The sequence below is a fragment of the Crinia signifera genome, chromosome 3 (assembly GCF_055691185.1).
Source record: "Crinia signifera chromosome 3, ASM5569118v1, whole genome shotgun sequence".
Classification (NCBI taxonomy): domain Eukaryota; kingdom Metazoa; phylum Chordata; class Amphibia; order Anura; family Myobatrachidae; genus Crinia; species Crinia signifera.
In genome coordinates this window covers 89017032-89029226 of record NC_139219.1, presented here as the reverse complement: position 1 = coordinate 89029226, position 12195 = coordinate 89017032, and the positions used below count along the sequence as shown (strand labels likewise).

At 45.2% G+C, this 12195-nt stretch overlaps 1 protein-coding gene across 3 annotated transcripts in view; it reads right to left on the bottom strand.

Moving 5' to 3' along the window:
- ADGB (androglobin) overlaps positions 1–12195 on the bottom strand; it is a 282215-nt gene that overhangs the window by 75687 nt on the left and 194333 nt on the right. For all 3 annotated transcript variants that reach the window (XM_083176187.1, XM_083176188.1, XM_083176189.1), the window contains 3 exons: positions 8268–8361; positions 5501–5629; positions 706–859 (listed from right to left, as the gene is read on the bottom strand). In XM_083176187.1, the coding sequence (XP_083032313.1) occupies positions 706–859; positions 5501–5629; positions 8268–8361 (377 nt within the window). The remainder of the gene's footprint in view (positions 1–705; positions 860–5500; positions 5630–8267; positions 8362–12195) is intronic.

Below are 12195 nucleotides of genomic sequence, written 5' to 3'. Positions count from 1 at the left end.
GTAATCTTTTCTTAGTCAATGAAATGGCCTGAATGGATTAAATAGGCATACAGTAGACTGTTTCAAGGAACATGCAGTAAAACATTTGACATAATGGGGGAAATTTACTAAGGGAAATTTGTAAAAAAAATAGGTGTATTTGTATTTAGAAATACACTTATTTTTGACATTTACTATCCCGAAAATACGGCAATTCGTAGTCAGATTGATAGCACATCAATACGACTACGAATTGCCATATTTTCGGGATAGTAAATGTCAAAAATAAGTGTATTTCTAAATACAAATACACCTATTTTTTTACAAATTTCCTTTAGTAAATTTCCCCCAATATATCTTTTCTAAGGCAGTTTAAATGAATGTTTCTTTTTTTTACTTTAAAATAAAAAACAATGTCCTGAGTTAATAATGTTGACATTTCTCATTATAATGATTATTTTTTTATTATTTCTTTTTTCATTTTCTCTCTTCTAACACTATTAGATATTTAAACCACTAGAATGCCGTCTAATCTGTCACCTTCTTCTAATTTACATACAAATCTCACTGGATGTGCCAGTAGATAAAAAAAAAAGAGGTGGAAAATGAAAATGCAAGCATGTATGGCAAAATCAGAAAGAATGATACATAATATTGTTATATCCTGTACTTTTAAATGGTAAAGTATTACTGCAAGCTGATGCTGTAGGTGCAGTTTCCACTCACCTTGTTTTTGGTATAGATATGGGGTGCTACTCTGTTGAACACCCAGGGTATTCTCTCCAGTGTATCATTATCAATGACATGTAGTGTGCAGACTTGGAGGTTTGTATACATCTTAGGTACTATAATCATGTCTTCAGGAACATGGAATATTTCCCTAAAAACATAGAAATATAAAAAATACTTGATTAATGAATGCTATAAATGTGGGACAAAATATTTTGACATTTAACATACTAAACACAGCAGGACCTCTGCACATTTTTTACCAGCATGTATGGTGGTTACAGTAGTTAGTTAGTTCTATGCCATCGTCACACAGTATATGCATCCTAATTGTTAGCGAACAGACACATAGAACACAATTGGATGTAAGGTCAGTGGAGTTCAGTACACATTCCTGAGAGGTAACAGAAGCTAGCTACATAGATGCAGGACTATCCAAAAACGCACAGAAGGCCCTACTCACATGAAGGGTACAGGAGGCCCTACTCCTGCCATAGGGCTTGTCAGGGGCAGATTAAGGTCTGTGGGGGCCCTGGACAACAACTTTGTGGGGGCCCCTATCAATAAATATCAATAGACAGACTGGGGAAGTGTTTGCTTCTTTAGGGTGATGTCCTAATTTGCTCATTCCTTCAGTTTACTTTATTCCAACTTTTGCCCAATGCAGTATAGCAGTCTCTCCTCAACTCCACACAATACCAATTTGTCTAAAATAAAGTCTTTAAAACCAGTCACAATATTCTGAATATAAAAATGTTCCTTTCAGATACTTGAACAAAATAAACTGTAAGGCAAGCAGTTGTTCCCACAAGTATTCTCCTAATCATGACGTTTGCTTTACAAAAATAAATGTGACATTTTGCTCTCACTTGCACAGAAAAGTTAATATAAGGCCATAAGCCAAACAATATAAGCCAAACAACATTTCCTCAAGATTACTCAAACTGATGATGGTGGTTGCTGTTCAGGCTCCGCTCCGGCCTGTGCAGGCTGCGTGGTTGTGGCAGGTAGGGAGGGTGGGCCGTGGCCGGCTGTTGCTGGCGGTGAGTGTCGGACCAGCTGAGCCAGCCAGGTGATGCCAAAGCCTGGCTGCCCTGGCAGCAAAGGGAGTCTGGAGAGAGGAGCCAGGCGGCCGGGGGTCTGGCTCCGGAGATCCGGGGAAGGCCACCCGCAGCTCTGACACCGTCATGCGCTGGCTCAGAGTCAGGCTGCCTGCCTAAAATTATGCCAGACGCGCTGCCGCACCTGTCTACGTCATCCGATCCCAGGAAGCACTGCGGGACTGCGCGATCCCAGGATGCACTGCAGGGCTGTGCAATCCCTGGGTTGCTGCTGCGGGCAATGGGGACTGACTGCACTGGGACATTTAAATCAAATGCAGCAGCTAGCTGCATACTGGAATGTGGGGGCCCCTAATGTGTGGGGGCCCCGGGGGGACCGCCCCTATCGCCCCGTAGAGGATCCGCCACTGGGGCTTGTGCAAGTTTCCATGGTGCGACCTTTGGGCAGAGGCGGAAGTGCACTGCCGCAAGACAAGGCAAGTATTACTCTAATCTTCACATCATTAGCATAAAGATGCAGTGTGGTCGCAGCTATAAACACAGACATGTGCTTCATACACCTAGTGTTACTACTACTATACAATGATACCCAAGTGGCCAATACAATGCAGTCATGTCACTAGTATACAACAAGGAGCCCAGTCACTAGTGGCCAAGCAAACAATACCAAGTGTAAAATACATAGTCAAGTCACTAGAGACCAAGTACACAATACAGAGTTCAATAAAGAACCCAATCATTAGTGGCCAACTGTACAATACACAGCAGTCACTAGTGGTCAAGTATACAATAAACAGCCACGTAAATAGTGCACAGGCCCAGTCACAATACACAGCTCTATCTATAGTGGACAATACTATAATACAGAGCCTAGTCATTGGTAGACAAATGGACAATACAGAGACCAGTTAGTAACTAACGGCCTAGTGTACAATACAGAACCCAGTCTTTAGTGGTCAAGTGTACAATACACGGCACAGTCACTAGTGGGCAAGTTTACAATAAACAGCCCTGTAAATAGTGGACAAGCCCAGTCACTAGTGGACAAGTGGATAATACATAGCACAGTTTATAGTGGACAAGATTACAATACAGAGCCCAGTCAATAGTGGACAATACATAGCCCAGTCACTAGTGGACAATACAGAGCCCGGTCACTAGTGGGCAAGTTTACAATACACAGCCCTGTAAATAGTGGACAATACACAGCACAGTCTATGGTGGCCAAGATTACAGTCAGGGGCACTGACAGGTTGGCCGTGCCCCGGTAAAATGAATGGGGCATGGCCATCGGGCAGGACCTCGGGGGGGGGGGGGATGACCATGCCCCCTCCATTTCACTGGGGCCCGATAAAACATTTTGCTCGCCCTGTGAAAGAAAATAAACGTAATTTGTGTGGAATGCGGGATGCAGGGTGCAAGGTGGAAGCGGGATCATCTTTGCACACAAAGAGGGAGAGAGAGGACAGGCTACTGCTGCATCTGTATGTCTCCTCAGCTCAGGACATGGCACTGACCAGTGTGAGCTGAGCTGGGGAGGCGTTCTGTCATCACTCTCCCCACTGCTCGACTCTCTCAAACGGGGAAGGGAGCAGGATCTGGGCCCCTCCAGTAGACCTCCCTCCTCTCGATACCACCGATTACAATACAGAGCCCAGTCACTAGTGGACATGAGAACAATACAGAGCGCAGTCACTAGTGGACATGAGAACAATACAGAGCGCAGTCACTAGTGGACATGAGAACAATACAGACCGCAGTCACTAGTGGACAAGAAAACAATACAGAGCTAATGTATTAAGTGGCCAAGTGTACTCATTTCCATGCTGGTCTGCACCTTTTATATTCTGCACTGAATTGTGCTGTTGAAAGAGGAAATGGAGCTGCTAGCAGTTAGTAATAGCAAACACAGACAGTATAACAGCTCTGAGGCTTTAATGGGAATGTATATCTGAGCTTCATGGCAGGTTCTGTAGAAGACAATGGGTGACATTCTATGGGATGAGATATGTGTTTTTTGGCGAAATTTGCGCAAAAAACGGCCGAAATCCCGTTTTTGCATATTTAATGAGATGCGAAAAACGGCAATACACGCAGATTTTGCCGCGAAATCGCACTTTTACAAAGTGCAATTTTAGCTTGCGCCGGAACTCGCATCCAGATGTTTTCCCATTGAAAAGTATACAAATCGCTTATTTAATGAGATGCGAATTTGGGAAATGTGTCTTAAATTCGCCAAAAAATCAGAGCAGGTTCTGATATGCGAGTTGGCCAGAACCCTGCACAGATCATTGAGATCTGTGCATGGTTCTGTGGTAAAAAATGTTTTTTTTTTGTTTTTTTTTGCGTGGGGTTGCGTGGGGTCCCCCCTCCTGAGCATAACCAGCCCCAGACTCATTGAGCCGGACCTGGTTCCAAAAATACAGGGGACAAAAAGCGTAGGGTTCCCCCGTATTTCTGAAACCAGCCCCAGACTCTTGGACCGGTCCTGGTTCCAAAAATACAGGGGAGAAAAAAACTGGGGTCCCCTGTATTTTGAAACCAGCACCGGGCTCCAACAGCCCGCAGTGTCATGCCACAGCCGGGGGACACTTTTTACATAAGGTCCCCCGGCCGTACCATGAGCACCGTGGCTGGTCAGCCTTGGACGGGGTACCTGGAGGAGTGGGGACCCCCCCAATAAAGGGGTCCCCCCCCAGGCTTCACCCGTCCAGGGCTGAAGCCCGGGGCTGTCACCGGCGTCCCTGGCCAGTAGACGCCGGCCTGATGGGGTTAAATCTTTCAATCCTAACACTGCTTTATACAGGAGAACTACAAGTACCAGCAGACCTCCCCCGCAGGCTGGGACTTGGAGAACCACAAGTCCCAGCATGCGGGGCATTAATGGGCCCGCTGGGACTTGTAGTCCACCTGTAAAAAGAATGTTAAAAGAAAACACACACAGAAAAGTAAAACTTTATTACATACACACACACACATCTCACTTTTACAACAATATACTCACCGATCCAGGATCCAGCACTGGTCTCCCTTCTGCAGAGCCGGCTACCCCCGCACTGACAGCGGGGACAACCGGCTTTCTCCGATGCAGCTAACAGCTTCTGTCGCGTTGTCCCAGCGCAACAGAGGCTGTTCTCCGATGCAGCTAACAGCTTCTGTCGCGTTGTCCCAGCGCAACAGAGGCTGTTCTCCGATGCAGCTAACAGCTTCTGTCGCGCTGTCCCAATGCGACACAGGCTGAGAGTGTGATTGGGCGATGCGTCTCCATGGAGACGCATAGCTCAGCCCTGATTGGCTGAGCTATGCGTCTCCATGGAGACGCATAAGCCGAAGATGCTCTCAGCCTCTGTTGCGCTGGGACAACGCGACAGAAGCTGTTAGCTGCATCGGAGAAAGCCGGTTGTCCTCGCTGTCAGTGCGGGGGTAGCCGGCTCTGCAGAAGGGAGACCAGCGCTTTTCTTGCCGGAACTGGCACCTCATTAAATATGCGAATCCAAGGCAAAAATGCGATTTAAAAAAAGTGCGATAATGGGCGAAAAACTGACGTGCGAAAAACTCTCATCCCATAGAATGTCACCCATTATAAGCAGAAGTAGTAGCAGTAAGCTGTGGGTAAGTCCTTGATGAGTCTTTTATGTGTTTCTATACAAATGTAAAATAGCTGTACTCTCTGTGCTGCCCCTCCTACATCTACCTCTGTCCAGTCCAAGTTACAAATCAGGATATATTACCTGAAAACCACAAACCAAGAATTTGCAGGTTGATCAACATAAGTAACAGAATAATCAGCAAAGGTAATCCTGTAGCGCTCATCTTCATAGCAGGGATACTGTGACGCAGGACTGTGCTTAATCATGTACCTAAAAAAAAGTTGGAAGGAATCATGCAATTACTGTGTATTTTGGATTTCCTGAATAAAGTTGAAATTAACATTTTGGAAGGTACATAACATTTCTGTGACATATACTAAAATAATTCCATACATAAGCTATACTTGAGATATTTAAAAAAGGAAAATTTATAGTTCATTCATGAATATATAAGTAGTGCTAGGAAATCATAAACTATTACATGGTAAACAAACACACACACATATATACAGTATATACATATATACATACATTAAAACAAATATTGTCATAAGGCTGATATACAGTATATAAAATTACAGTGAGAGCAGCTAGACCAATAAGAAGCATTTTAAGACAATACTGTTCTCGTCCCTGTTTTGTGACTCTGATGCACTTTGCAGTGTTTACTTGGCTGTGGCAAACAGATCCACACAAGTCCAAGTGGACAGTCCTGAGCAGTGGCCGTCCCAGAGGAGAGGCTGCAGCACAGTTCAAAATTCAAATAGGAGAGCTACACCAACTGCCATTGAATCAGTTTTAAGTGGCAGTTGCTGTGGCCCCCCTATTTGATTTTGAACTGTGCTGCAGCCCCACCCCTGCGGACGCCACTGGTCCTGAGAGTGAGTTCAGTTACACTGATAATCAGAGCAAAAATGAAGTAGTTCTCAGTTGCTTTGTTCTCCTCAGTCAGGATACCTGCAGCAGAAGCGGAATGGGAAGCACAGGGGAAGGAAAGGAGGGGGGGGGGGGGGGTGTTTACTCATTAGTTGTATGATAATTGCATGCTGATTTAGAATAATTGGGAGTTAAACTCTGCTATTGCTATTACTATGAAAAAGTAAATCTCCATGGGATTTACTATTTAAGTACAGGACTGGAAACCCTGCCCGCCTCAGCTTCAGGGAGACGGCAGGGTTGGGGGGGGGGGGGGGGTGCGGAGCGCGACTGGGGAGTGTCGGGGAATAGCGAGGAGGCAGCAGAGAGTTCCTTCGGAAGAGGTACACTACATTTGTACAGTAGGAAGAATTGTTCATAACATTACAAATTATGTAAATAAAAATAACAATAAATTGCTGTCTTAAAAGAAATAAAAGATTCAAAGGTCATTGGACAATCTTGTGTTGCGTACATTCTTTGTCATTGTTACAAATATAACATTCTGAGGTGAGTGAGATAAATACATTAATGTATGTACATTATGGAGACAATCTTTACAGTATATAAATGTCTAAAGATTGAATGTGGTAGGGAGGGATGAGCAAAACCAGGGAAATTGGAGAGACAGGACAGGACAATCAGTTGCAAAATAAAATAAACATCAGTACCTAAGCAGGGTATTTGGCTATGCTTTTAGAATATTTTCCCATGCAGTTTAAGCCTCGTACATACAGGGCGATATGCTCGCTCAGCAGTGGAGGGCTGGGCCAAGGGGGGGGGGAGGCGGCTTTATTGATTAGTGCCGCAGGCCGTCTTACATACTAAAAATAAGCCGGTGGCACACTAGCCGCTTAGCAGAGGATGCAGCGCAAGGAGGCTCCCGGCAGGACAGGCGCTCTCCCTGCTCTGCATCCCGCTGCTGTCCTCTGTGGCTGCTGCTGTCTGTCACTGCATGACACACAGGCAGCTGCGCTGTCAGCATGAAGGTCCCTGTCCAGCTCCCAACACCATTTGACTATGTCAGTGGTGGCTGCAGGGACTGGAAAGGGAGTGGAGCTACACACAATGGATGGGTGGGGCTACACAAAATGGAGGGGCAGGACTAAATGGGATGAGGGGCAGGGCTACACCGGAGCTAGGCTGATAAAAGAAGGAGGAAAGGATGAGCGGCCAGACAGATTTTAAGGTAAATAAAGTGTGTGAGGGAAAGAGTGCAATACTGTCAGCAACTGGTGTTGGCATTATGCAACACTACAACTGTTGGCAACTGGTGTGGGTGTTATGCAGCGCTAGTGCTGTCAGCAACTGGTGTGGGCGTTATGTTACTAATACTGTTGCAAACTGGTTTGGGCATTATGCAGCGTTAGTACTGTTGCCAACTGGTGTTGACGTTATTAGCGCTACTACTGTCAGCAACTGGTGTTGGTGAAACGCAGAACTACTACTTCGGCAACTGGTGTGGGCGTTAAGCAGCGCTACTGCTGTTGGCAACTGGTGTGGGTATTAGTTATAAGCAGCGCTACTGCTGTTGGCATCTGGTGTGGGTGTTACATATAGGCAGCGCTACTACTATCGGTAACTGGTGTGGGCATTACGTATAAACAAGGTACTACTGTTGGCAACTGGTGTGGGCGTTGCATAGCGCTACTACTGTTGGCAATTGGTGTGGGCATTATGCCGCAATACTACTGTCAGCAACTGGTGTGGACATTAAGCAGCACTACTACTGTCGGAAACTGGTGTGGGTGTTAAGCAGCGGTACTACAACCTGTGTTGTCCAGTTATTAAACAGCCTGTGGTGTTCTGCTATGATCATACAGGGAAAGCAGCCTGTTTTTAGTTATTACTATTATACAAGGGGAGCAGCCTGTGGTGTCCAGTTATTATTATTATTATTATTATTATTATTACAACAACATTAAATATTATAATAATTAATCCATATTTTTTTAAACGAATAACCTCCATTAAATTAATTTAATGGACTTACCTTAACAAGCTAATGCCATAATGTTCAGCATTTGGTTCAACAATAGCACATATTTTATCCAAGGTTCCGTTAACATTGGTGTTTTCTGTGGATCCTAAAATATATATAAAACACAAAATGACAGGTCAGTAAACAAGTATTTTATAAATTTATTTTCAATAGATACAGTATGCCTCTGTACAACAAGTAAGCACAAGGAGAGAACCTTTGACAATTTCCTTGTCGTTATCACATATATTATTATTAATAATAACAATAATAATAATAATATCAATCACCACTGCTTGTACAGCGCGTGTACAGGTGGTCGCTAATCTGGAGCTGATTGGCTGTTTATCACTCTACATTTTATCACTTTTTGAACCTTGATACTCCTGGCCTTATTATTGTTTTACTTTTAGCTCTTGTGCTTCACACAGCGCCCTCCTGACTGTGATCTGTATATCTATCACTGATGACTTTACCCCTGACCAGCTCATACCTACATTCCTTTATTTGTTCCTAGTTTCTAAAGTGCTCTGGTAATTGGTATGCTAATGAACACTAATGCGCTGTGATCCTCTAAGCAGAAGATGTGTAAGAATTAGCTAATGCTGTAGATACAGACACGCAGCGGTGCTCGCAGAATGTTTGTAATTGACCATCTGGATAACCTTATGGAAGCACAGAATGGCCATGGGATCTGAGATGCCATTGCCATGTTCTCGGTGTACGGGATTGATGGTGTAGGCAGGGACCCACCCCAAAAATGGTTCAGACATGGCTGCATTTTTTCCACCACTCCCTGTAACTGCCCCCCAAATGTAGAGGCTTTAGCTGAAAAAGATGCACTGGAAGCACTGATGTTTGCAGAAGGAAATCCCAACAATATGGAGACACTGAAATATCATTAAGAATTGCATACTTGCTTCAAAGTAGTAGCCAGGATTTCAGCAATGTGACTTAAATTGTTCTGGCAGTGAGCTGAAGAACATGACAGCATTATATAGGAGCTTCATATCACAGATTGGCCTCCAGAGTACAGTACAGTAGCATTCTGCATGAAGTAAAATGTTGACGTCCATGCATCAGCTCACAAAACAAATACAACTAAAAACCTGACCTGCAGAACAGTGAGCACCATTGCTTAATTACATGACCTGGGAATGTAAAACCTTCACTGCTAGCATTTAGCAATGAATGCATAGGTGATGAAGATCCTGGGGCACCTGCTTTTTGGAGCAGCTATCAAAATACCTCTGAATTTTGCCGCGAGGTGAATGCTTAATATTTATTTTCCTCTCTGAGGGGTGAATTTATGAAGCTTGGAGAAGTGTTATCTATCCCCATAAAGAACGTTATGAGCAAGGTGATAATGGTTCAGCCAATCAGCTACAATATGTAAATTGACAGGTAAGATCTGATTGGCTGAACCATTATCACCTTGCTCATAACGTTCTTTATGGGGATAGATAACACTTCTCCAAGCTTCATAAATTCACCCCTCAGTGATGAATAGGCCACTAAATCACCAGAAGAAAAGTTTCACATAATGATTGTTGTAAGACCAAAAAAATTACTTAAGGTGCCCATACACGTTACAATTATTGTATACAATATTGTATACAATATCGCATCTCATCCGATCTGGGTTTTGCGATGACATCAAATGAGATGAGATCTAGTACAAAAAGTATGTGCAGCACGTACTTTTTGTACTAGATCTCATCTCATTTGATGTCATCGCAAAACCCAGATCGGATGAGATACGATATTGTATACAATATTGTATACAATAATTGTAACGTGTATGGGCACCTTTAGTATACCTCCAAAAAAACACATTTTCTGTACTGCACACATCCTACTTTTTACATGATTTGTTAGCAAAGCAAAAAAATAATAAAGTAATTAATACTGTTGCAATGCAAGGAGGGCAATTTTTTTTATATGCAGGATAAATACTGACTGTTTTTGCTTGTAGCCCATATAGCTGTATTTTTACACCTGTAGTGCAAGATAGGGAAGGCTGGATTAATACTTGTGGAGGGCCCCATGGTTACTAGGATGTGCTAGTCCCCAGCCATATAATTGACAACATGCAAATCACCATTATTAAGTCCTAGTGCCCTTACCTTGACAGTGTCTGGCAGTGTCGTAGCTTAATGCATCATGTCCATGACTCTGCACCCCCACCACTACTCAATACTAGGGTGACATTCTATGGGCTGAGAGAAAAGCGCAAATATTTTTCGCACTCCACATCGCCGCTCTTCGCACTTTCAGAAATCGCATTTTTTAGTCATAATTCGCATTTTTAATGGGATGCACATTAGAGGCTAAAAAGTGCGATTGAGTGCGATAATGTGCGATTTTTAGGCATAAAAATGTGCGAATTTGAGCTTATGTGCGATTTTGGGTTTGTATTAAAAAAAAAAATTGCGTGGGGTCCCCCCTCCTGAGCATAACCAGCCCCGGGCTCATTGAGCCGGACCTGGTTCCAAAAATACGGGGGACAAAAAGTGTAGGGGTCCCCCGTATTTCTGAAACCAGCCCCGGACTCTTGGACCGGTCCTGGTTCCAAAAATATGGGGGACAAAAAATCTGGGGGTCCCCCGTATTTTGAAACTAGCACCGGGCTCCAACAGCCCGCAGTGTCATGCCACAGCCGGGGGACACTTTTTACATAAGGTCCCCCGGCCGTACCATGAGCACCGTGGCTGGTCAGCATTGGATGGGGTACCTGGAGGAGTGGGGACCCCCCCAATAAAGGGATCCCCCCCAAGGCTTCACCCGTCCAGGGCTGAAGCCCGGGGCTGTCACCGGCGTCCCTGGCCAGTGGACACCGGCCTGATGGTGTAAAATCTTTCAATCCTAACATTGCTTTATACAGGAGAACTACAAGTCCCAGCAGACCTCCCCCGCAGGCTGGGACTTGGAGAACCAAAAGTCCCAGCATGCATGGCATTAATGGGCCCGCTGGGACTTGTAGTCCACCTGTAAAAAAATGTTAAAAGAAAACACACACACAGAAAAGTAAAACTTTATTACATCCACATCCACACACCTCACTTTTACAACCACATACTCACCGATCCAGGATCCAGCGCTGGTCTCCCTTCTGCTGCAGAGCCGGCTACCCCCGCACTGACAGCGGGGACAACCGGCTGTCTCCGATGCAGCTAACAGCTTCTGTCGGATTGTCCCAGCGCAACAGAGGCTGAGAGCGTCTTCGGCTTATGCGTCTCCATGGAGACGCATCGCCCAATCACGCTCTCAGCCTGTGTCGCGCTGGGACAACGTGACAGAAGCTGTTAGCTGCATCGGAGACAGACAGTTGTCCCCGCTGTCAGTGCGGGGGTAGCCGGCTCTGCAGCAGAAGGGAGACCAGCGCTGGATCCTGGATCGGTGAGTATGTGGTTGTAAAAGTGAGGTGTGTGGATGTGTATGTAATAAAGTTTTACTTTTCTGTGTGTGTGTTTTCTTTTAACATTCTTTTTACAGGTTGACTACAAGTCCCAGCGGGCCCATTAATGCCCCGCATGCTGGGACTTGTGGTTCTCCAAGTCCCAGCCTGCGGGGAGGTCTTCTGGGACTTGTAGTTCTCCTGTATAAAGCAATGTTAGGATTGAAAGATTTTTCACCATCAGGCCGGCGTCCACTGGCCAGGGACGCCGGTGACAGCCCCCGGGCTTCAGCCCTGGACGGGTGAAGCCTTGGGGGGGACCCCTTTATTGGGGGGGGGTCCCCTCTCCTCCAGGTACCCCGTCCAAGGCTGACCAGCCATGGTGCTCATGGTACGGCCGGGGGACCTTATGTAAAAAGTGTCCCCCGGCTGTGGCATGACACTGCGGCTGTTGGAGCCCGGTGCTTGTTTCAAAATACGGGGGACCCCAGATTTTTTGTCCCCCGTATTTTTGGAACCAGGACCGGTCCAAGAGTCCGGGGC